Genomic DNA, 26,776 nt, shown 5'->3' on the forward strand with positions numbered 1-26,776 from the left:
TATCAAATGCAACTTTAATAAACATTTTTCTTTTCATTGACATTATTATCAATATCGTAATAAAATTCCTCTAAAACAGGAGAACACCGCTATGTTGTACCAATTGGAGACTTTTACAACTCTAAAATTCTGCATGTTCAACCACAGAACATGATGCCAGGAAAAAATATATTCATATAATCTTTTTTTCATATAATGTATAACTTCTATATTTTTCCCTATAATAATAATAATAATAATAATAATAATAAAAAGGCACTTGGAAAAATTAAAATACTGACATAATATCTCACAAATGTGCAAAAAAACAGAAATTGGAACAGGCCTTGCGTGGCCTTAGTCTTATCATGAACCTTTTGTGCAACGCTGTGGCACCTCTTTATAATCACACTGACCTAGCTAGAAAATACAAATTTTTTTGTGCCCTGTATTTCAGGTCCACTTTTCATAGCATCTACTTTAAAATCTCCAGAACCAAGTACCCCTTTTATGTCAGAAAAATAAGACTTTAAAATCAAACAGTTTAGCCAGTAAGAAGGATTTTTACAATTATTCTTGGTTCCCAAAGAAAATAAAAATTATGGGTAACACTCTACAATGATGTGGAAAGGACATGGAAGCATCCCTGTATGTACACACACAATGGGAGGAACAAAAGTGCAGTTTATGACAGACTGAGCTCAAAGGGTTAATGGATCATACAGCTTATTTAATGTTAAAAAGATGTGGACCCAGGGAGGATCCGTGTCATATTATCCAGCTTTCTGCTGTCGTGCTGAGTCTCTGTCCCTGGCTTCGACCAGCAGAGGACAGACAGACAGGGAAAAGGAGTAGGAGGAGGAGAGCTGCCGCATCTGTGGGTTTCACTGTTGCCAAGGAAACCATGCCTAGCCTACTTAACACCTGTTTCTGATGACATCACAGACCAGGATTGTCCACTCACAACGAGGGATTCTGCCTGAACCCAGAGACAGGTCACGGTGGTGTTGAGTGTGGGTGGGGGGTGTCTGAGATAATGACGACTAACAATTACTGAGGCAGACACACACACACAGGTACACAGTTCATGTCTGTTGTGAGTCCTTGAGGCCCTGCAGACAGCCTGACACAGAACACAAAATACACAAGGACTGTTTCTGTTTATTGTGAATGCAAATTGTTAGCTTGCCTGTCTTTTCTATCTCCCGTTAAAAGCGTTGTGGCCGGAAGGTGGAGGAGTTGAGCCTTTTGGGTTTAATCTATAATGAAAAAAAAAAAAAAAGAAAGAAACAACCCAGAGGGCAGACAGAGTTCAGTGGCCTAGTTTTCTGCAAGCTGGTATGCCTGTGAGTGGCTGCCACATTGGGCACAGCACAGCCAGTGACTTCAGAGCTGAGAGGGCCGTTTGCTGGGTAGGTGGCCAGATGGAGGGCGGCTGCAGAGCACAGCTCTCCTCTGCCTCTTTTCCTCTCCTGGCACACAGCCTCTCCCCACATCTCTCACTAGCCCCTGTCCATTCATTTGTTCATTCAGCCAATCCTTTCTCTCTTTGCTCTCACACTCTCCCAGGGCTGCTCGCCATTTTGCCAATCGAAGTAATTTCTTCATGGTTCCCTTTAGTTGACCGTGGAAACTGAAAACCAAACTAGGGTAGCAGAGTATGGATAACCAGTTTAACAGCAATATCATTTGGTGTTACTTGGTACCCTCTCTTTGTTATTGTACGTGAGGGGTGTGACATCATCTCCTCCATAAAGCAGGTGTTTCTCGTTCACAAACTGTTTGACTTTTGGACTTTGCAGCTTTGAACAGATAGCCACATCCAACATTTCACAAGAAACAAGATGAAACAAACGAGGCCTTGTTTGAGCACCAACATGAGCTAAATACTAACACTGAAAATGTAACGTAACAGTTGTTTGGCTGTAACATTTTCATCGTTCACCATCTTAGTTTCAACATTTTCTAATTGCCTAACTAGCATGCCCTAGGCTGATGGGAATGTCATTGTATTTCAAAGTACCTGAAGAATTACAATTTTGACCTGGTTATGGTGCTTGATTAAAAGGTAAAAGGTCAATAAAGTTATTACACTTAATCCTGTGGGCTACGAAAAGGTCTAGACAAGGTTTCACTGTAATCCAGTCCATAGTTGATAAGATATTTCACTTAAAACTGAAAGTGACAACCTCAAAGTGGCACTATGAAAGATTAGGGAATCACCAAAGTCAGTAGCATTCATTCTCAGGGGACTGTAAATGTCTGTTTAAAATTCACCCTTTTGTGATTGAGGTTTTTCAAACTGGACCAACCAACAGACACTGCCACTAGGCATGGCTAAAAAGCAAAATGACAATATAAAAGAAGAAACAAAACAAAACTAAAGCCTACCTAACTTTCTTCTTCTCTTCAACCCCTTGAGACACTCATACTTGACAGCAGAAAGCTGACAGCAGAAAAGTAAAAGCAACTTCAACATCAGAAAAAATGTCTCGTCTGAACAACAGCAAGAAAAAAAAGAAAGAAAAAAAGGCAAAAATATAAAACATCAATAACTGATTATTTCTATGGCTGGGTGCAGGAAAAGCAAGCCCAACACTAACAAAAGCCAAGAGGAAGAGGAGAGACAGAGGAGTGAAAAGAAAGTGAGGGTTGAGTGTGTCAGTCTCTTGAGGGATTATTCCTTGTGTTGTGATGATACTCTCCTGCTCCCCTACCTCTCCTCGGTGGGGAAGGCAGTCAACATCATACATGCATCAGCAGTGAGCTGAAAGGACCCCACAGCGAAAAATACCTTTACAGAAAAACAAGGACCATGACTTGGCAGCAACATGTCAGAAAACACATAAGGAATATAGTTTATGTTAAGTGCTTGTTGACAGCTTAATAGAATCATGAGAAAAGTTTCCCAGAAGTCAAACGAGTCTTTTTTTTGTCTTGTTTTTTTTTTTTTTGTTTTTTTTGCCCCTTTGGACAGAGTAACATGAGGCAGTTTACAATAGTGTGGTTTCCTAGTCAGTCCAGCTGTACGTGGCACTGAGTGTGTCAAACCCCCCTCTGTGGCACAACACACACATCCCACTTTGCCCTCTGTAGGTATTTTTGGCACAGCATGAGACTTGTTCACCACGGGACAAAACTGCAACCAACAAGCCAGAGTTGGGCCACAACTGGGAGGCCACCTGTTTTTCACAGCTGGTTTTGTATTGGGTCACTTTTTAAATATAAAAGACACTAGTGTTTTTCAGCACAGTGGTCCTTTCATGCACAAACTGACCGTGGTTATTCAATTACAGGAAAGCAGCTGGACAATCCAGGAGCATAACAGTGCTAGTTCTGTAAGTGGTAAGTGGGATGTTGTGTGCTTCATCTGACCAGAGGGGGGAGCCGGAGACACCAGCGCTTAAATTTCACTTGTGTAAAAGAGGAAGGATGATTGGTCATTGTCAGGTGATGTAACACCGTTTGTCTGTGTTTAGTCCTCAGATTGCTCTGTATCCTAAAAGCCCCTTGTCTGCACGCCTGACACACATTCAGGTGGACTAGGCTGATTCATGTTGGTTACCCTCCCCACACTGGGGGCAGATTGTCAAAAGTGCTCTCTCCCAGTTTAAGTCGTACTGGGGAAGCTGAGAGGTTAGCAGCAGTTTAGAGGTTTCGATACTACAACCAGCGGATACTATAAAGATTTGTCTGTAACTGAAGTGTCTCAGACCTGAAGTTGCAGGTTTTGCCTGCACAAATCCAAGACATTTTGAGTTCACTTGCTTTGGTATAGCAAGCTTGTCTGAATCATATTAATCACAGCAGCCTGTGAAAAACAGGTCATAACTTTAAAATCATCTGTGGAGAATCTTCCTATTACGTGCACATTTGCCTAACTGTGAGTGCGTCATTCAGTTTCATAGCGTATCTCTCTCACTGCTAAGCTGGAGGCACACTGTCGATTAAGCACAGTCATATAAATACTTATCACAGAATCAGGACTTTTCCAAGAACACAGAGCACTAAGACTGTTACGATCGTGGTCCCTGTTCACAGAACCAGCTAACAGGAATGAGTATAAAATAAGCAACAAGATGCCCGCTGTCAGGTCTTGTGACACAAATACCAAACCATACATGTTCCTGAACAGAGTTCTTGGGCCTCTTGGTTTCCCAACAATAACAGAGGCTTGCGTTGTATTAGTTCTTGTGAGGTGTAGTGTTATCTGTTGTTTTCTTGATTGAAGTTTCTCTTGTTCAACCTTTTGCCGAAATGCATTTCCTGGACATGATTGTGCAAGCCAATCCCCATCACCTTTGACCGCTTGTACCCTTACTATGGCGTTCCCCATCCCACCCAACCCCCTGAGCTCTTCTGGAATGTGTGTGTGTATGTATGTGTGTGTGTGTGAGTGTGTGTGTTCAGTTGACCACAGCTGGCTTGAGCACCACGGTGCCTGGGGGAATGACCACCCAGGACAGGGGATCATGAGATCCTCCTGTGGAGAGGTTTAGGACCCCCCCAATCACCTCGTTCTCTGCTTCCTCTTCTCGGCCCCTCTTTCCCTGCTGGCTCAGAGCCTTGCGCTCAGATGTGCCCCCCAGCATGGGCACCATTGGCAAACCTAGGGCTGATGAGGGGAATGCCGGGGAGAGCAGAGGGGACTTAGCCAAGCCCAGTCGGGAGCCGTTAAAGGACAGGATGGGTGTTCCTCCCAGGCTGCCTGGAGGTGAGTTGGGGCAGCCCAGTGAGCTGAGGTCCAGGGGCCGAGGACTGAGGGGTGACAGAGGTAGGGTGCCACTTAGGCCCTGCAGAGCATGGCCTCCCATGAGAGCAGCCGCTGCCCCTGGAATGATAATGTGGGTTCCACTCACATAGGGCAGCTCAGAATCCTTCCCCCCACCACTAGCAAGCCTTCCACTCTGAGTCCCCTTTAGCATTGAGCCTACCCCACCGGTGGAGCCCTGCTCCTGAGCCACAAAGTGGCCGTGGGCTTTGATGTGCTTGCGGAGAGAGCTTGGGTCTGTGTAGCGCTTCAGGCAGCCCACCATTTTGCAGTAGTAGGGCTTGTCCACGTAGTGTGTGCGCGTGTGTTTGAAACGATCGCTGGAGTTTGAGTAACGCTTGTTGCAACCCTCATAAGGACAAATGTAGGGTTTCTCACCTGCAGGGCAAAAGAGGACCCAGATGTTTTGTCCATAGTTAATAAAAAATAAACTAAGCACACAAAGGTTATATTTGCTCAACTCCATAAATATTTAAAGTTGTATATCTGTAATATTTGAAGTACCCCTATCTAACTACAATTTCTGATGCTTATTTTTGATCTTTTGATATTTATTATTTTCCTTTGGTAACTCACTGCATGTAGCAGCACCACTGACCTGTATGTGAGCGGTTGTGTATCTTGAGGTTCTCCAGACGCGAGAAGCTCTTGTTGCAGGTGGGACACCGGTGGGGCTTCTCGTTAGTGTGAGTGCGGATGTGGATGAGCATCTTATACCTGCAGAAGGACAAAAGCTAGTTAAACCAGCTCCCTGTTAAAGTATCCATCTCATTTGTACATTTTATTACGCAACTGTACGGCTTTCTCACCTAGCATTGAAGCCCCTCCCTTTGCGAGCACAGCCCTCCCAGTGGCAACAGTAGCCAGAATCCTTCTCAGGCTTGACATGGAAGTCATTGACATGGTCCACCAGGTCTTGCAAGGAGTCAAAGAGCAGATGGCACTGGAGGAGGGAAAGCATTAGGCATTTCAGAATTTGTTCTAATTGTAGTTTAACTACAACAGAATAATAAAATGTATTTACTTTCTTCCAGTGACAGGCCAGTTGTTCATCTGCTGACAGCTCAGGAGAGGCTCTCTTATCACTTGTCTGGCCAATGAACATGGAGGATGGCAGATGAAGTCCAGTCCCAGCTCCAATTGGCACAAAAAACTGAAGGGCCTGTGAGATGTGACAATTCTGATGAGCAAAATGAAAAAAGAGGAGTGAGAGCAAATGGGCTTTGTCAGTCTGGTACATCATGAAGAGAGAAGTATGCATGTTACTGAGGCTCACATTTACCGAGACACTTGAAAACTAAATGTATGGGTACTTTAGAGGGACTTGCCTGCCGCCAGAAATATAAAATCACCAGGACCAGTGTAAAAACCGCCTCTGTAGATAATAGGATGAGCTCTTGTGCCTATAGCACTTTACAGAAGGCATCTTTGAGATTGAACTAATAATTTATCTAGATGACAGTCCACAAAGTTTACAGGTTTAGAGCAAATCATTTGGATAGTGCAGAGATATAAAACTGTCTTTTATTCAATCAAGTACACAACCGCTGATATTTTCACCTTTTTCTTCAAATCCACTTTTCTCTTGCAGTCACCTGTTGCTTGCTACACAACCTCGCCACATCCCTGAGCTCAGCGTGCTTGCTGTTAGGATTCACTGAAACTCAGCTGGGGCTCAAAGAGCTAATTCACTGGCTCTCCCACACCCATGGAGACAAACACACATAGTGTTACCTAGCTCAGGCAGAAAACAGACAGAGGTGTTGTTGAATTTAGAATAGGTGACACATACTGTAATTCTGACCTGTCTTGTGACAGCGAGGAAGCACAGACAGAGCGAGAGAGAGAAAACCGGGGGGCAAACGGATCACAAACCTGTAGCCATCTCATCGTCTTTAGCTATGTCAGAAAAGTGTATGTGACAAATTCACGAAACTGAGACCAATTCCTTGCACTGAGCTCTGCCTCTACATGCAAAACTATGTGAGCTGCTTTGCAAGATGCTGTAGGGGACATGTGAGTGTGAGCAGCTGTTCATCTACAACCCAAATTCCAAAAAGTTGAGAAGATATGAAAATGTAAATAAAAACAGAATGCAATGATTTGCAAATCTCATCAACCCATATTTTATTCACAATAGAACATAAACAACATATCAGATGTTGAAACTGAGATATTTTACCATTTCATAGAAAATATTATTATTTTAAATTTGATGGCAGCAACACATCTAAAAAAGGGTGTGAAAGGCTGGAACAGTAAGTGCCACAAATCTTTAAAAAATGGAGGAGCATTTGAAAACTAATTAGATTAATTGGCAACAGGTCAGTAACATGACTCGGTATAAAAGAAGCATTTCAGAGAGGCAGAGCCTCTCAAATGTAGAGTAGGGCAGAGTGTATACAGTATATAATATAATCAAAAACAGCGCTGTGTTCTCTGGGCCACAGCTGATTTAAAATGGTCTGAGGCAAAATGGAAAACTGTTCTGTGGTCAGATGAATCAAAATTTGAAATTCTTCTTGGAACCATGGAAGCCATGTATTGCAAACTAAAGAGAAGATGGACAATCCAGTTTATAAGCAAACATTTCAAAAGCCTGCATCTCTCATGTTATGAAGGTGCATTAGTGCCTATGGTGCAAATCTGGAAAGGAACCATCAATGCAGAAAAGTAAATAGAGCTTTAACAGCAACATATGCTGCCATCCATACAATGTCCCTTTTGGGGACCTCGGGACCTTGCAGATTTCAGAAAGACAATACTAAACCACATACCGCATCCATCAAAACAGCATGGCTTCGCAGGTGAGTTCGAGGGCTGAACTAGCCTGCCTGCAGTCCAGACCTTTCATCAACAGAAAACATTTGGTGCATCATACAAAAGAAAAAATCAAGCAACAAAAGCCCAGGACTGTTGAGCAGCTAGACTCCTGCATCAGGATTGGGACAACATTTCTCTCCTAAAAGTCCAGCAACTGGTTTCCTCACTTCCCAGACATTTTTGAGACTGGGAAGTGACTATTTTAGTTGTGTTGCTGGCATCAAATTCAAATTGAGCTAATATTTTGTTTTATGAAATGGTAAAATGTCTCAGTTTCAACATCTGATGGGTTGTTTATGTTCTATTATGAATAAAATATGGGTTGATGAGATTTGCAAATCATTCCATTCTGTTTTTATTCACGTTTTGCACATCTTCCCAACTTTTCAGGATTTAGGATTGTGTAAGAAGCTTGTGTGTGTGTATGTTTGAGTGTGAGATAGAGAGGGGAGTGAAAGTGTCCTATCTGTACCTGCAGGGGATAAGTAAAGGTTAGAATGTGTAGCGATGGGATTGGGGGCTAGTGGGATGTAGGGCAGCTGAATGCTTCCAGCCAGCTTGTCTCAATTCAATTGGTGTAGCATTGAATTAGGCAGCGTGAGGTCTGCATGGCTGGACCGTTTCTTAAATCCAATTATACATGTACACACACACACACAAACAAACTCACGCATCATGGTGGTGGGACTGCTGAGTGCAAGTTGGACAGACAGAAGCACTTGTTGGAGACACAAGAGGTGTTTGATAAGAGACTCCCTCCTTTTTGTCCCACACACACAGGCATCCCACCCCTTGCACAGCCCAATTGCTTATGGACAGTATGACACAGCCTGATGTTGTTCCTGATTTGCTAACCTCAGCAGGCTGAGTCACCATGTCAAGTGCTGGCCACTCACTACTGCACTGAAATACCAGCATTGATCCAGTAACACAGAGCTGAATCTAGAATGGTATATGATTGAGGTATGAGGTATTCTTGAACAAAACACAGTCTATAGTGGAACTCCTGAATTGTTGTGTAAGCTTATGTGTTTAAGTTTTGTCCTACTTACCCCTGAGGGGACATAGTTGCAGTTGGTCATTTCTGGAGAGCTAGGGGTTTGACGGGAGGATGGAGACATGCTCAGATCCACTGCAGGGGGCGTAGGGGTGTCTGTTCGATCATGAGGGACCACCTGCACACCTAACATAACACGCACACAGAAACACAGACACACACACCTGGTGAGATGACCTCTCACCTGGTAGGGACTCTGCTCTCACTGCTCTGCACCTTTTCTCAAACAGACATTTGTGACATACCTGTGCGCGGAGAAGCTGGCGAGGCTGGCTCTATGACTGCAGTGCCATCATCTGCCATGCGGAGCTGGCGAGCTCGCTTGGGATGCAGTGGGGAGAGGGGAGGTGAGCGCACCCCTCTGTCTCGCCCATTGGTCCGTCGAGGGAGTTTAAGGTCCAGGGGCTCATCTAGGGACAGCATGACTGCAAAACCACTGACCCACCTGCACAAACTGAGGGTAACTGAAGGTTAAAATTAGGCCAAGTGGGACTAATTTATGACACACATTCAAGAAAAGTTAACTTCCAACATGAAACTGTGACCGACTGGAGAGGACTGACTCCCCACACCTGCAGTATCTCCCATGCGCATGTGGTTAAAAGTCTCTCACATACCACAATCCCGCTAGTTGAGAAATACTCGTCAACAATGGCAAACTGACCACAATCATAAAGTGAAACACTGAGTAAGCCAAAGAAAAATAAACACACACACATACACAGATCTTAGTGACCCCCTCCTTTTTCCATGCTGACCTTTACTCACACAGTCTTCGTGTGGAATGTCTACAATCTAATCCAGATGGTCACCATCACAGCCGGCCAGGCTATACCCCACCCCTTGGCCAGTCACTGGCCCTTGCACCCTGTCACACCACCCCTTCTCCAGCGACCCCCACCCCCTACATTGTGCACCTTCGGACCTCGTGGACCTTTGAGACCCACCACCAATCCCCCAGGTCTTCAAGTCCAGCTGCACCCACTCCGTCTACCTCCTCCCTCGTCTAAAACACACTGACCTCTGGACCCAGCCTGAGGGATGTGGGCAGGACGCTTCATTTAGCTGTAATGTTCAGTTCTGCAGCCCCTGGACCAAACCGGGATCACTGTGTGGTACCATGCAAAGCATATAACAAATACAAAACATTACAACTCTACAGTCAGTGAAAAGATTATGAGTTTAAATCATAAATGAGGTACAATAAATAATCACAAAGATAATTCTTCCTTCAGAATGTACTTCCTCACACATACAAACAGTGCTGGTACTGTACAGTACTGCTGGTTTACAGCCAAGCTCTCTATTCAGCACAGCGTGTTCGGGTTCACTGCTCCTTCGCAGGCTGAAACAAAAACACACACATGCACACACACACACTAACACACAGTTGACAAGTGTCCTATATTCATACTTGGGTTTATGTAAAACATCTCCCAGTTTGCATGTAATGGTGTTTGTGTGCATACACAGTTCCACACAGATTCGTAGAAAACACACACACACACACACACACACACACACACACACACACACACACACACACACAGATGAAGAGAGAAATAAATCCAACTATAATTTTAACAAATTCCAACCTTCCTCCTTTTTGCTCATGCACATGCCAAGTGGGGTCAACACACTCATAGAAGCCATAGTTGCTAGTGAATAGTGGGCTTTGAGAGCCAGGGGCCACATGAGAAACCCTTGTGTCTGGGAGGCACGGAGCAGAGAGGTCACCAGGTTCACCAGCCCAATGAGGGATGGCCACCAGTTCACATACACACAGCCTGCAGGGAGGTTATAGGGGGTGTACACACACATTCAGCTATAGATAAGAAGATGATATACACACATACTGATACTTGCAGTGGTAATATGCACACAGAGCCATCAGAGAGATCTTGTGCTGATGCATGTATTTCAACTCGTGTTTTTCACATACACATCAAAAAACATTTTAGCACATATAACCTTTAGTGATTACAGACAAGCAAAAGCCCCCTGTAATGGTAACAAAATGTCAGTGATCAGTTAAAAAATGAACAGGAGCCACCCAGAGATGATGTATAATGTATGCTTTTTTATTACTTCTTAAGTTGTTTCTGCTCTCTACTGATGAATCCATTGTTCTAGATTTTGCTTAATGTATCCAGAATATGTGCAGGCTGCTAAAGATAGATTATACCCCATCTACTGAGTAGAATCATTTCCATCAGTTAGCTTAGCTCACTTGTGCAATGATAAAGGAGGAGAATTACTGGCACTTGCTCTAATGATCATTTTGACCATAAAGAATTTGTGTGAGGAATCGTTGTCATTATCTGTGAAAATAAACGTGTTTAGATCTGTCAGAGCAGATACGATCCTCATTTAGAATGAGCTTGCGGTTCATACCAAATCTCTCTTTCTCGTCTGGACTGGATGGATATGACTAACTCCTAACTGCTACCACACATGCTGCCAAGAGTTTGGGCTTTATTGTTTGGCTAAAGTACCAGAAAATCGCCTGTCATCCACTTCAAATGAGTTAAAGCTCTTACCCTGAGGTGCAGACCAGGCTCAAGCTTAACTTTGCTACAAATCCTACTCTCCTCTACAGCAGGGAAAAAATAAAAACTGGCCTCCCATCAGCATTTTAATCTATGCTGTAAAACACGATGAAAAGCAGACATGGGATTTTGAGTTCCATAAAACTCAGAATAGAAATAAATTCGGCTCCTGTCACTTTGAGACAGGCTGAGAGACAATACAGGGGTCCCCACATACACAGAAGCACTTTTCAAGCAAACCATTATTTGTATACTTTATAATGGACTAGAAGCCTCATCTTTTCCAATTTATTAATCAGGTTTCGATAATTATCCCTCTCCTGCTCAAACATCAACCAGCCTCATGGAAATGTGTCCTTACCTCGACATAACAAAGAGCATAGACAAACCAAACGCAGTTGAGACTAACATGGACTTCCAAGAAACTCAGCAGTTTGTAAAATTCCACCTGTATTTTGTGGTATGTGGCTGTAACTGTAAAATGTGATCCCAGGGGAGTCGACAAGCAGCTCCTGGTGAATCAGTCCCAACTGACGAATTTCACCTCAGCCCACCCTCATGACTATTTCTTAGAGGGGGAATAGTGGAGACTGGTTGGGAAATGACTCACGAGGTGTGGATCTTGGACCAGAGTTACAGGATCTAGTCTACATCCTTCAAACAGCCATGGTCACTAAGAGGGGGTTTGTGGGAAATGTGAGACAAAAAGCAGGGCCAAATGAGAGAAAAAGTGATACAGAGAAGGAGAAAGTGTGGTGTTTACTGTGTGATGGCCAGTGAGATATGCACGTGTGTGTGTAAAATTCAGTGACGGGTAGCTGTGAAGATTAGGTAAGGGGTGTTGACTGGCCCCCATGCAGACTTCCTTGCTCAGCCGTGGGGTCGGAATTCTCTGTGAAAGGCGGCATTGTACCGTCCATGGGCCCTCTCTTCTCTCTCTCTCTCTCATAGTAAATATAGGGTGCAGCAGCTGAGCAGGAGAGAGAGAGCAGAGGAGCGCTGACCAAGGGGGCCACAGTGAGGATATGCAAGGGTAAGGAGGAAGTGGTGGCGGAAGAGGAGTCCTGAAAGAGAGGTTTGTGTGTTTCATTTAGTAATCCCAATCACCTATTCCCCTGCATAATCCACCACCCAAGGTCTACATCGCCGCTGCTTTGATGAAGCACGGGTGTGCATTTACATTTACATTTGCATTTAGTCATTTAGCAGACGCTTTTATCCAAAGCGAGTTACAAGTGAGGTACAAGGCAAGCAAGAATCTAAGTCAAGGAGAAAACATCAAATGCATATGTGCATGTAGGGGAAGAGTGTGGGTAGAGGTCAGAGTGGTGTGGGAGAAACAGGAGTTTTCATGTGGGTGAGGTAGCGCAGGGGGCAACGGGTCAGAGGAAGGCTACGTGCTTCAACACCTCCAGGCTCATGGATCTGTACTGACCCTTAGCCCTGCTCAGGCCAACTGATCTTTAGCCTGATCTGTGGAAATCTGTACAGAGGAAGATCGTGTTTCAGCTCAGTCTGTTTGGCCCGATGGCCCAGACATGAGAGCCAATAAAAAGCATCAGAGACTATTAAAACTTTGAGGTTTAAGATGATTAAGTTACAGCGTGCAAAATCACATTTTGAAATACTTTGTTTTCTGTGAGAGTTTGGGAGTGCGAGTGTGTTTCTGTGTATACACACTGTGTGTGACCCCTTCTGAGGTTGGCTGTAACTGAATCTCCCTCCTGCTGTGTCCCTGGGAGGTGGTCTGTAGGTCGTAAGCCATCTCTCCCTGGGGCACTCTGCTCTCTTTTTTCATTCTCACACAAAAACACACACAGAAAAGTCAGAGCGAAAGAAAGAACGTGGTGGGAACAACTGCTCCTAACAAGTTACAGCATTGATTGATGAGATTTTTAAGGGCTTTAACATGTTTTAATATGCTGGAAAATTGTGCTGCAATGAAAATCACAAAGGTCAACTTATAAATTAAAAGAGACAGGGATAGAAAGAGTCTCTATATACAAAAGGTTAGAATAATAACATAATTATCTAAGTGTGCAGTGTCAACACAGTGGAAAAGTGACAAAAGTGTTTTTGCCCTTAATAGCCCATCAAGCATTAGCTGACCTTCCCCATCCAACAATCTTGTATGAAACAGAGACTGACCATTAAATTTTCCAGTCATTGGCATGTATTGGTTTATTAAAAATCATATGTATCATGAAAGAAGTAAGAAGAATTTGCAGTAAACAAATGTGTATGTAAAAATATAATTATATATGTATATAATGCCACACTATAATAATAATGTTTACTCAAATATCATTATGCTTAAACAAACTTCACAAAATCTGAGTATTATTCAGGTTCTTGAAGTAAACAGTTTCGATATAGGATTTATTATTACATTATTACAGAGTAGTCAAAACCATATTAATATTTAAGGGTTTGCAACCCAAATCCTAATTTTACAGATCATTTAAAGGCGATTGAATCATCTAGGAGGAGCATGTCTAGACCTGCTGGTTTTTACATCCACCAGGTGGGAAGGATGGTTTCAAAGATGACTGAATGAGGTGTGGGTGTGGTGTGAGCTCTGAGCCCTGACATTTGACATCTACATCTGCAACTGCTGTAAAGATGGAACAAAACATGTGTAGCATGATTTTAGCACGTTTATGTGCACAGAACTCTGTGCATAGTCAGATTACGTTTTCCTTTATAGCCAGATTTACTATAGATGGACAGATCTTAAAGCTCATGAAAATGATTGAAGCAAGCTTATTACATTAGAGACAAACACTGATAAAAAAAACACCTGAAATGGTTAATATCCAGTTATTAGTTCATTAGTCACTGATTTAGAGACACAAGAAAACAGGCCCAGAAATGATCACTCTTATTTCTGTTATTGCTGACGTTTCTTGAGGTAATAGCCACATGTGACCCCACCTCCGCTGACACATACACACCCAAGCCACAGCCCCTGTGTACACCCTCAACCCCTCACTCCTGGATAGATCACTCAACTCACAAACATACACACACACAGCTGAGATTTTTTTCTGTCTCTGTCCTCCTTAGCCAGCCGCCTCCTCAGACAGGAAACCTCAGTTTCCACTCCTTATTCCTCCTCCTCCTCAGGGCCTCTCATTCCCTCTTTCTCTTTATCCTTCTATTCTTTGCTTTTGTAATTTGCTTTTATTTTTCCACTAAGTTTTGTATTTGGCTTCTTCTTTCAGTTTGTTTTTCTCTTCCTGCCTAATCCCAATCTTCTGTCACCTTCTGCTGCACTGCTCTCTGCCTCTAATGATAGATTAACTGCCAAATTATTTACTGTATTCACATCATTTCTTTCACATCATTTCCATAACTCAGTTATCCGTCTGTCAATACAAAAGTCACCCCTCCCTCTCTGCTCCATTGTAAAAAAGCATGCAGGATCGTTCACAGCATTATGTAATAGCGGCATGCATGGAGCCAATGGGGAAGGGCTATTGAAGAACAAGGCAGTTGTTGAAGTGCTGGAGTCACGACGGCAGCAAAACAGAGGCAGAGTCACACGTGCATTCACATCCTTCAACACTAAAAGAAAAAAAGCAGAAGACTCTTTCAGGGTTTTCAAATGAAAACAGGAATAATCACCAACAAATTAAAAAGAATATAAGTGTGCAAAAGAGATAAAGATGCTAAAGGAGAATAGGAGATGAGAAATCGACTCAACACATAGAGGAGAAGAGAAACAAGTGAGTGATGGAAGAAAGCGAAAGATAAAGGGAGTGAAGAAAGAGAGTGCAACAGGAAGCTTCTTAGCAAGCTACTGATGGCCTCGAGCCAGCGCTTTCAGACACTGAGGAATTCCAGGCAGAGGGCAGAGCGGGAGGGAAGGTGCCAGGAGGGAGGGAGGCACATAACAAGGAGGGCGGGTCGCGCTTGCGGTTTGTTGTCAACAGGGACGGCTACATGAGAAAGGAAGAGCACATGCTTTAAAGCAATATCTCTGTGGTTGCACATTAGCATTTAGGTTAAGATGCAACAGGCTTATATTTGTTGTCCTAATTTTCCACAAGACACTACTGTGTTTATTTGCTTTGTTATACTTTAGGAGACCTTCAGGCACACTGTTGGATTGATATGAATTCATCTAAAATTAATTTAAATAAAAATCAGGTTTCAAGCAATCATCCCAAACACATTATTTTCTAGCTTCTCCAATGAGACAATTCGCTGCTATTTCTGTTTCTAGAAAATGCTGATCAACAACCATTAGTTGTCCTACATGCCACCTATTAGGAATTACTTTGTGGTTACGTCAAAAGCTTTCATAGATAAAAGCAAATGAAAAGCTGCGTTTTAAAGGCAGCATTGTGAATAATGTAGAAGCCGAACTGCACTGATTACCAGCCCAATAAAGCCATCCAAAACTGATCATTTGTGATCAATTTTAAATTATTTTGATAAATGATTAAATATTTTTTAAATATCTTGTTAAGCACAAATATGACAACAACCCTTTGTTCCCATCTCAGGATTTTGCTTCTTTCTGTGTTATATTTTTGTAAACAATATAACGTCTGAATTCTTCACTTGCAAATTTAATTTTTAAGGCATTTTATTAATAAAACCATGATTAGATTAATCAACTAAATAATGTAAGTTGATCATAAGATACAATAACATGCATGTATTAGGAATATATGGTATGTCACTATGGACTTACATCCTAGAAAATGAACAGATGCTTTTAAAGTGGATAGCTTTACAGCACCAACATGTGTGTTCATTCAGAAACTTGACATTAACGGCAGACTGATTTAAACGTTACAGGGAGGCCGTCAATGTTACATATTCTTGTTTTGAGATAAAGGCTACACCAGACCCTATACCCTAATAACAGCCAGACTTGACAAGATAACGGCAATTCCACTTACTCTGCTGCATAGTGCAATCAGGCCATGAATGATCTATAAAAAGCCATTTGATTGAGATTTTACATTGTGTCAGTAAGCCTTATGGCCTGCTAAACCCAGGATTATTACACGACACAGTGACCTGACTCAACTTCTGGTGTGGTGGGGCAGGTTGTAGATGAATGATGGATGGAAGGATGAGGCTGGGTTTCAAGGGAAATATGTACAGTAATTGCTACTAAATGCATAAGTAATTACCAGAATGCTTTTTTGCTTTGTGATTTTTGCAAACACATCTTTCCATCTCACACGAAAGAACACCTTCATGCAAAGCTCCTGAGATTAATTTTTCTTCTTGTAATTCATCACAAAGGGGACGGCATTTGCTTTAAGGTGGAAATATAATTGTAAAATGTTATGCAGTAAAAGGACCCTTCTGAACCACTTTGACAGAACAAATGAAAAAGAAAAGAAGAGCCAGGTATTAGGGGTTTGAGTAGCTGCATAATGGCACGAGGCTAGGAAACTTCCCCTAAGACACAGTCAATTTATGAGGCTCCCTAGTAGTAGTGCTGTATGACATGAACAGTACGCGGTTGAGGGGCCACGTGTAGCAGCATGTGTTTTGAGTCACTGGTTACTTTCTCTTCCACCTCCTCTAATTCAAAATCAGATGTACTGCATACGTTTTTAATCAACTACAACAGTTATGATATACGATCTAGTATCAGTACAGTAAACAGTTAAACCGAGGGAGAAGGATACAGAGTGTAAACCTGACCATCACTAATGCGACTTCACACAATAGTATTGGAGGATTTAAAGAGTGGTGAGCAATCTTACAGTGACATGGGGCATTTCACAAAATAGCACTTTCACATCAGGAACCAGTGAACGCAGCCGGTTGACTAACCTGAAGAGAAGAGTGTGTTTGTTTTTGCCCTCAGTAGATTTGATTGACATCCCCACCCTGGCTTGCTTTGACCTCTCACAATCTCTGCAATCTACTAAATGTACCCCCCACAAGTTCCCTCACTCATCTACTCTCAACTTTGCGCCACCTTACTTCCACATAAACAAAAACTTGTATGATCTTCTCCTCAGTTATATTCCACATTGAGTTCCTGTTCACCACAACCCCCCTCCCCCTCCCCCTCCCCCCAACCATTTTCAGTTCATTCCCGTAGCCTCTCTTTACAGGTAGTGATGCAATCCTGTAAGTCCTGCGTGCAATTGCAGGGTCTGGAGTTGTCTTGCCAGCCAAGCAGGGGCGTCACCACACCACGCTCAGTAGGAAAGCAGCAGGAGATGAAAGAAGAGGTGGGGGGTGGGAGGAAAAACAGCCTGAGCCTGTCAGAGCTGGTGAGTCAAAGAGGAAAAACTACTGTGATAAAAGTTAACAACTCCGTTTTACAGTTTGCACATATTTACAGGTGAACTTGGGGTTTTGTTCCATGCTCATGTGGTGAGAGTTCTGTGTGTGGTTTTCTTCAAGGTAGTGGAGGAACGTTTGAATTCACTTAATTCTGGATGATCAAACAGCGCAACATCCCAGCTCCTTGCCATCTAATCAGCCCACTAACCAGCTGTGTCTGTTTTGCTGGGGTTGCTGGATAGAGTTTGTGCTTCGGAAGTGATGGTTCTTTGCTACTCCCACACTAAACGCTGTCATTCCAGCTGACTCACACCAACATTAGCATTTTTATAACTGCTAGATTTCTTTCTGTATGACGTTCTGGTAATGTTTGTACAAGGGTAACTGTCAGATTCCTGAGTTTAAAGTTCTCCTATATCTATACTCTTGCAGACAAAAACTGAGTCAGTGCAGATGGTATGTGTCAGCACTGTGCTTATATAATGAGTATGAATCTTTTCATTGTAAAGATGCATGCATGCACAGAAAAATTCCCTCAAACAGGGAAAATCAGATTACAGAACTTTCAAAAGCTCAAACTCTGCTATGGTTATGAACAGGCCTGCATGTACACACACACACACACACACACACGCTCACACCCACACCCACACCTACACAAGCAACAGACATATTCACCCCTGGAGTGCTGCTTTTTGTAGAGGCAGACCTCCCCTAAAGGCAGCAGAAATGAGCACAAGGTCAGGATAGGAATGCAAAACAGCACCTGCTTAAATCTTTAAAATACCAGACTCTCACAGCACACACTACAAAAAGCAGCAATGGCCACTACTTAAAATCCAGGTAAGTTGGTTAGACACGAGCATTCATCCAGATAATATAATAATTAACCACCACAGCTTTAAGCTCATTCTTAGTGGCCAAAGCAGCTGTTATTGAACTCAAGAGGAGAAAACCCTGACTGGTGAAAACTCCAGTACCAGTTCTAAGCCACTGGGTGGGAAGGAATGGGAGGAGGTCCAGAAATCTCTCTTTCTTTCTCTCCCGCACAGTTAAAAACAGTCTGAAGGTGGATTAATAGGGGTGACATGCACATGGAAAGTGTGCTACAATAGGCAGCCATCCTGGGCTATATTTCAGCACCAGTTGCTGGGCCAGAGTGGTCTTTCCTTTCAGTGACTTGAAGGATCAGGGTAAGAGGTATAGTTAGCAGCATAAATAAACACACAGGCTACACAGCTCTTATGTACAACCATACAGATGTGTACAAACACACACACACTACTGGCTGTGTCCTGTGGCGTCCAGACCAGTTCACAGCGCTGTGGTACCGCTCCAGCTTTGGGAGGGGTGCGCCTGTCTCACAGTCATTTCCTGGACGGGAATATTATGGCACCACACGCATGAGAAACAAACCCCTTTTGCCTGTACACGCTGACCCCAGCCACTTTCATTTTCTTGCAACTCAATAAGCCAACAGCACATAGTGAACTCCCTGGGAAGCAAGTCTTCTTATTCAACAGCCAGAGTAATATGATCTCAACAACAGCTTTATGCAACACAGCCTCCAGGAGGATAGGGGCAAGGCATGGGGTGTCTGCTCTCTTCATCACTTTGTGGGGTTGCTAAAGCTCATCAGACACATCTGCTTTTCTACCTTTTCACACCATTGCTGGATGGACACTCTTGGTCCCCTGGAGAGGGCTGGGGGACACCTGTGCTCCAGGCATGCTGCATAGGATAGAGCCAAGGGAGTGGGAGGGTGCACACTGAACCAGATGTGCTCTGAAAGGGGGGGGGGTTGTTAGCATACCAATCTATATGTGCATATAAGTGTGTTTATGCAAGCAGAGCAGGAACGGGAAAGGGCTCAGCTTCCAAAACCTACACATATTGAAAGGAGGGGGAAAAAACAGGAAGAGGGAGAATTAGCAATTAGCAGACAAAGTGACGTGATGTGTGTTTGAGTGTTAGGGAGGGGCAAACATAGCAGCAGTACAATCAAGGAGTACATGCTTCTTCAAATTTGGACATGGCCTCCTATACTGTCTGTCTACATGTACACACAGAGCTTGTGTTCTGCCTCTGTCCCAACTTAGCAGCAGCTTTGTGTTTTCCGTCCTCACATGGAGTAACCCTCCGCCCCACCTCCCCACCTCCCCTCCCACCATGGCTGACAATAAGACAAGGTCAGTATGACGGGTCTTTTCTCTGTTCTCTTTTTTCTCCCTTTATCCGCATCCCTCTCCTTTTTCTCTCTGTATTTCTGTGTTCTAGCTAAACTAAGTGACAGGCTCCACCCTACAGCTTTCATCTTTTGCGGCTCCATCCAAGAGAGAGAAACAGAAGAACGGAGCAGAGGGACAGATGCAAAGGGACAGATGGAGAGTGACCGAGATGGCAACAGACAGAGTTTAGCATAATGCTCTAAAATGGAGTACCACTAAACTCTCGATTTAAAATTGTTGGCACGTCCAATTTGTACAATCTGTTGAAAATAAGCATCAGAAAGATCTGGAGCTGATTTCTTGTTTCATTTGGCGAAGCACACTGAACAGCAATGGGTAATAAATGTGTTTGGACAAACACATTCATACAGTCTATCTGCAACCTTGGAAAGAATAAGCATAAGAGAGGCTCTCAGTTAGTGTTGAAGGTCAAGGCGATAGTCATGCTCTTAGACAGTTTTCTGTCGTCAATCCATTCTGCCATTTAGAATCACTGAAGGTAAAGCCAAACTCAAATTGACTGACAGTGCAGTTTATTGAGATCTGAGCAAACAAGAAGCTAGGGCCTATAGAAGCAATCGGACGTAGTAAAAGACAGAGACATGGAATGGCTGTTTTTCAAGCTGCCCACTAAAAGTCAATTATTACAACTTTTAGCGAGCAAACAAAAGAGTGAGGCTATTTTGTATCTGCATCTGAGGTCAGGCGGCAGCTTAATTTCACAAACTGCAACCTCAAACTTAAAACATTTCCAAATTACATAATATTCCCTCATAAGGAAAAAAAAACAGCCCTGGTACATATGATTTGAATTAGTGCTGGCAACATCTCCACAACACCACAGAGAAGGTAAACACTTACAGGCCAAACTTTTTTCTCTCTCCCTCTCTCTTTTTTACTACATGTTTAAGATGGGGAATTACTTATATAATGTACCCGTCGCTTATGAAGCTGGGGGCTCATGGAAAGTGGGAGACCAAAATGCGAGGGTGGGACGAAGGGAAAGAGGGAACAGAAGCAGAGTTAAAAGCAAAAGAGGAGAGTCCTAGTCAGTTGGGGATGGAGGAGGGAGGAGGGGGTGAAGGGCGCAAAGTCTAGAAGAAGCCAGCTGACAGGACTGGATATGCCCAGACAAAGAGCCAAGCCCAGGCCCAGACTTGAGAGCCTTTTTTTGAGTATCTGAAACGCCTCACCCCCTTCTCTACAATAATAATAAAAAAACACCGTCAATCCCTAACCCCCATCTCTCACATCCAAGCATGTTATTCCTCACCCATGCTTACAGGCAGAGCCCCTTTTGTCCCAACTCCTCCCTTTCTTTTCTCTTCAAACAACCAAACGCACACATACATACCTCAGTCAGACGGAACTGCTACTGAGGGTATACCAGAGAATCCGGGGTGTTGGCCAAGCAAGTAAATAATAATACAAACCGGCTGTGTTTCCATTGCTGTGAGCATATTACTCTACCAGACACGGCTACCTGAAAAGGTCTCCCGGATATCTAAAAGGCTTTATTAGATCAACTTTTACTATCAGGTATAAAGTTAAATATTAAGCATGCTGGTTGAAACTACCCCAAAATGGACATTAAAAAAGGAGACTTTATTCCTTGTGTGGATACTTTGACAGCTCCTTTACAGTGTTATTATTCTTCCATGTCTGTATTTTTTAACATTTCCTCATCAAGTGTGCCCTACCCCAGACATGGCCTGTATATTGTCTGACAGGCACAGCAAGCAGAAATTCTCTCATGATAGAAATACTGAGCAGGGAGTGTAGAAGGAACATTAAAGAGAATGAGAAGAGGTAGGGTGGGGTAGCTGGAGTGAGGCACTGAGTTGTCTGTGTTTATTTTGGAAATGCAGGCCTGCAGACTCGCAGCAGCAGAGGAGCTGACCCCTAAACTTCACCACGGCAGATCCTCACTAAAAGAGCAAGAGACCTCATTTGGGATGTCCCACACAGGTGATTTTAAAAAGGGTAGACCAAATACCCCTAAAGTGCCTATTTAACTCACCCTGGGGATCCAGAAATGGTCTGCTCCGGGAGGAAACAGAGAGGCCGTGAGGTGATTAGTGGTTACAGTTTAACTGCAGAAAAATGCACGGCCCGTGAGCCCAGCCAGCAAAGCGGTATGCGCTGGTCTCTTTCAGTTTGTGACTTGAGTGTGAGTCAAGCCCTGTATCTGCTTTGTCTGTTCTTAATGTGTGTGTCCAGGAGCGTGGCCACCACTCCACACAGACACATCCACCCCAGCACTCCAAAGACCGAGTGTGTCACCTCCACTGCTGCACACATGGCAATGATTTGTGATAAGAGAACTTTGTTGAAAGGCATCAAGTTGTTTTTAAGTTTCTACTAGGATTTGAATGAGTCACAATCATGCATTTAGTAGCTGGTATTGCTGGTATTACGTACATTCAATATCAGGAGTTAAATAGCCAGTTTGTCAGTAACTCAAAATACATTTCATACATACAGGTTTAGTTCGCAATTACTGGTGGATTCAAAGCAAGAATTATAGTAAATTGTTGGTACAGTACTACAAGAATATACTATATAATGAAAGCAAAATCATTTAGAATTACATAAAAACTGTGTCCAACTGTCTTGTTTTATGCGATTTTAAAAAAGTTTATCCACATCAGACAATGACACTGTTAAAAACCGCATCCCCTCTCCAGCATGCTTCACTGAAGGGACATGCAGGTACTTTATCTATTATCTATTTCTGACATTTTCTCCCCAAAGCGAGCTCAAAACTTGGCTTGTGCAACTCCATTACATGCATTGTGTCAGAAAAATGACACACCCTGAGGGTTGTTGTGAACACAATAATGCTCTCAAACTGGTTAGCATTCATTTTCTACTAATCTATTAATTGTCATTAAGTGTAACCAAAGAAAGGACACATCTGTTGTGGGAATCTAAGAGGCTCTTATCCCTGTAAAGATAAATGCAAGCGTGTATCAGGTGCCTTGTTTTAACAGCATGCTGCTTCATTCACTGACCACTGTAATCCTCTCTCCCCTGCTGCTGAGTTGCCTTTCGGCTTGACCGTAATCCCCAGCAGCTATGGAACCCCACTGTGATATTAATTCAAACACTCACACTAACTCTTCCAGTGAAGGTTTGCACCACTTACATCCTACTCCCTTACTCTGAGCAGTTCTAGTCCACCTCAGAGTTTGATTTTCTCACTGTCAAACATATTTTGGTGGAACACAACAGTTTGTACCACTTTCTCTTGTCACCGTAGGTTTCAGATGAGAGTTTGTTTGTGGGGTATATACTGCACAATGTAAGAATCAGCTGAACATGCTTCTCTTCATATCAGATGCATTTTGCACTTTTATTAGCCAAGGCATTAAGTACAAGTGCACTGTGAGTTCCCACCATCCCTCCACAACATGCTTCGTGGTTATCCTCTGACGCAGGAATATGCCATAGGGTCCACCTTTTCCACCATAAAGCAGCTGCCTCTCCCTCACAGTTTGGGACCTCAGGGGCATGATGTCACACAGTTGTGGTAGGGTCAAAATCTCAGGAAGGGGGAAACCGGGGAGGGGGTTGACAACCGCACCCATTTTTTGATTTCAGAGACTGGCACTGTGGAAACTATTTATCCACTGGTGCACCAATTACAGCAGATGAAGCCAGTTGGTGTGAAAGCTTTAACTCTGACTAAAACTATGTTTACGTTGGTGCTCCCAGCAGCTGACTAAGTATCTACATCTGCAGTCAGGATGGGAAAATGTACAGCGAAAAGGCTGCCTACACAAACACGCACACATATCCTGTGAGTGTGGAATACCACCACAGGGATACACAGCTGGACCCCAGCGGACATCTGGCTTTATGGCAGAGATGAGAGCCTTTTCACTGCAGTGACTAAGTGCAGAGAGAGTGAAGGAGTTGCCTAAATAACCAGGGTGCTGATGGTGATAGATGGCTCTGTTTTTGGCTGCAGTCTCGGACTGTCAGATGGATGTTATTGTTGACCTGGGGCTGAACTGATCATCAGCTGATTGGATAAACAATGTGGAAAGCGGGCTGTGGATGTGAGGAGCACCTGTGCTCACAGTTCAGAAAGTGGCTATGGATTAAATGGCAGGGGCCTGGAACAGGGAGTGAGAGGAGGGAATCAAAGTCCTCCATCCGCAGAAAGCCCATGTTGCCTCTTTCACCACTTCTTTTCCCAACATACTTTGGGAGAGTTTCAGTGGGTCCATAGCCAGATGTCCTCCAGCCTCACGCACTATGTGTGTGAGACAGTTTCTCTCATGCACCCACATGTTCATATTGTTCACATACTGGCTTGAGGTCACCTTGGAACTGTACAAGGATCCTATTCTAATCTGAAAAGCAAGCATAGCCCCCCGAGTGTGCCTCAATCTGCATTGAGGCCTAATGCTTTTTAACGATCAGGCCTTATTCCACTTCAGCGCAGGGCTTGTTAGGTCTGCCTTGGCAGGGCTTAGCTCTTTCCCCTGGCATCTTCTGAAACAATGGGCCCATGGGAGGCAGCCAATGGGGAGAAGGTCCATCCCTAACCCAGTCCCAGTGTGCACACAATTAGGCTTAGGGACAGTGAATTGCTTAATTGGAGGAAAATAGCTCTTTATCTAGGGCTCTGCCTATGCTCATCCTTGAGCCCTGCACTACATGCTTGGCCTCAAGTTAGAATTGGTTAAAACAAAAATTGTTATACATCATTTACGATGTAAAACAGACTGAAAGAGGTTAAAATATAGAAAACACCATGGTATGCTGCAACTGTGTGCATCAGCCTGAGCAAAGAAGAACACATAGAAATATAACACAAATTTGTAACGTGATTTTAGTGAAAGTTGACCTTATGTACCCTAGGTCACAGTTTAGCTACTTTATTATTTACCCAGGCATCACTAGTGTGAGTGACTGTCAGCAGTCTGTACACGTTGAACTCTTTATCAGATGTTGTGACAGAACATCAGACATCTGAACAAGCCTACATCTTGCACAACAGCTGGCTGGGCTGTGATGTACGCCCCTATATAGGGCAGGCATTAAAAATGTCTCTCGGGCTTTAAGTGGGAGATACTAGTTTATAAAGGATGCAGAAGGGGTTGCGCTCATGTTGAAAAAAAAGGTACTGTCACGGTATCTGCCTAGTGGCACAAACGCCGGTAAAGGCACGTTCGCCACAGCCGGCCTTGAGTATGGGAAGTCCAGGCTGCAGAATGTCGGCGCACCGCTGGAGAGTCTGAAAATAGGTCACTGCCCTGTTTGAACTCGAGCGATTTTTCACATTATTGCAGTGCACTCCGACCAACGTGGACATGCATGACAAATAGACCCAACATACACGATTGACATGCAGTATAGGCTAGCTCCTGGCTTACCTCACAGGGGGAAATGCCGTGGATGTGGCTGAGATATCTCCGACTCGGTCCCCCTCTTCCCGGTGCAAACTTCGCACGCAAAGTCCTGTGGCACAAACGGCGTCAGCGTCAAGTGACTCCTCGTCAGTCTGTCGCTTCTTCTTCGATAAAAACGAAATATAGAGCTGACACGTCTTGAAAAAATATCACTAGGTGTCTGGAGAGGGGGTCCGCTCCCAGACCATTGTCAGGATTATTTCTAAGCATGGAAAAGTCAAACATATGCTAAACGCCGCGCACTGACAGCTCGTGGATTCAATAGAGACTAATCTGTGGAATGACAGCTTTGTTTGATGCCGTGGGATGATACATGGAACATGTTATCACGCTACTGGAAACCCGTCAAAAAGTGTAAACACCTAGATCCGTAGCCTTAACTGTTCCCACCGAGAAAAAATGAAGACCACTGGTTGTGTTGTGCATCAAAAGCGCAAAGGTGATTTCTTCCTAAATTCAAAGCGCATCGCTTATTGGCAACGCTGGTCAAGTAGGGGTGTCCTATGGGTGGCCGTGGTTCTCCTGGGGGGAGGTAGGAGGGCAGTTAAGACCAGAGGGATGGCACGAAGTGGTGGGTAGGATAGATGGGGCGGGTTGGCGACGGGGTGTGGGGGGCAGAAGGGAGAGAGGGTCGTCTCCTTCTCCTTCGGTGCTTTCCCAGACGCCGAGGTGGGTTTTGTTTGCGTGCTTGTTTTCTCGCAGTTATCCGTGTGTGTCTCTTCTTTTTTTTCCCCCAGCGAGCACTCGAGGAGACGCAGAGTGTTGATGGTAATCTCCCCCACGACCGTCTGAAGCGAACAGACAGCCGCCCGGAGCCCAGCCAGCCCGTCAGGACCAGCCCAGAGTCTGCCAGCTCAGCGCATGCTTACTGCTCCGCCCATCCACCATGGGCAGTCCCCGGCTCCTCTCCAAACTCCAGACTCTCCCGCCCTCTCTCCGTCCTCATGGCCATCTCTGCGCCTCAGCTCCTCTCCTACAACAGGCCTTCGTGAAGGATAACACACATCCGTTTGTTTGTTGTCCTCTCCAGTTCTCTGTTCTCATGACCACCACCTCTGTCTCAACAGGCCGCCGTGAAAACAAACACAGCCTGAGGAGTTACACAACTCTCTGTCCTGTGATACAAATCTAGATGTTCACCCTTATAAATCCATACGATCCAAATAACATAACCGCCACGGTGAAAACAAAACAAACAAACGTGAATACAATTTATATCAGTGTGAAAATAACAGGAAGTTTATTTGAATACGATGCAAACTACATTTCTATTTTCACTAAAAACATTAAAATGTTTTCTATTAGGCTGCATGTGTTTATGTGCACATGGAAAGAGACACCTCAAGTGGGCCAAGAAACCATAAAACCTTTTATTTATTTAAAAGGACATTGGACTGATTATTTTTTCCAGGGCCATTATTTGTGGTGGATATGTGAATATTAAATATCTTCAGGTGTAATGTAAAGGACATTCGATGCTATACTGCCCTGCTGATTAATTACATAGTCCATTAAAAATTGTACCTACTTTTTATTACTTAATTTTTAGGTACTAATTGTTCATCAACATTCTAAGCATTATATAGGGCAGGTATTCAATATAGGAGAAATGTGTTTTGGGTTTTATTGGGGGGGAAAGTTAATTTATGTACAAACCTGGAAATACTTTTCGTTTACCT

At 43.7% G+C, this 26,776-nt stretch overlaps 1 protein-coding gene across 3 annotated transcripts; it reads right to left on the reverse strand.

Annotated features, from left to right (window-relative positions):
* glis2b (GLIS family zinc finger 2b) lies at nt 1–26,155 on the reverse strand. Of its 3 annotated transcripts, none has more exons than XM_067476764.1 (7): nt 25,062–26,155; nt 8,876–9,084; nt 8,626–8,756; nt 5,775–5,912; nt 5,560–5,693; nt 5,349–5,467; nt 1–5,128 (listed from the first exon to the last, which is right to left on the reverse strand). In XM_067476764.1, the coding sequence occupies exons 2-7, from the start codon at nt 9,051–9,053 to the stop codon at nt 4,386–4,388; spliced, it is 1,443 nt and encodes a 480-aa protein (XP_067332865.1). In that variant the 5' UTR covers nt 9,054–9,084; nt 25,062–26,155; the 3' UTR covers nt 1–4,385. The 3 variants fall into 3 exon arrangements, with proteins under 3 accessions (XP_067332865.1, XP_067332863.1, XP_067332864.1); XM_067476762.1 differs by having other exon boundaries at nt 5,775–5,930; nt 25,062–26,154; XM_067476763.1 differs by lacking the exon at nt 25,062–26,155 and adding an exon at nt 9,652–9,744 and having other exon boundaries at nt 5,775–5,930.
* Nucleotides 26,156–26,776: the final 621 nt, after the last annotated feature.

This window comes from Channa argus, chromosome 15 (genome assembly GCF_033026475.1).
Source record: "Channa argus isolate prfri chromosome 15, Channa argus male v1.0, whole genome shotgun sequence".
In the NCBI taxonomy this organism is placed as follows: domain Eukaryota; kingdom Metazoa; phylum Chordata; class Actinopteri; order Anabantiformes; family Channidae; genus Channa; species Channa argus.

Bases quoted from the DNA above. Each gene is read 5' to 3' on its own strand.
- glis2b (XM_067476762.1), bottom strand. From the start codon at position 9,053: ATGCTGTCCCTAGATGAGCCCCTGGACCTTAAACTCCCTCGACGGACC. The intron at 5,931-8,625 runs GTAAGTAGGACA...TTTGCTCATCAG, and splicing joins GCAACTATGTCCCCTCAGGG to AATTGTCACATCTCACAGGC. The intron at 5,129-5,348 runs GTCAGTGGTGCT...TTTGCCCTGCAG, and splicing joins ACACAACCGCTCACATACAG to GTGAGAAACCCTACATTTGT.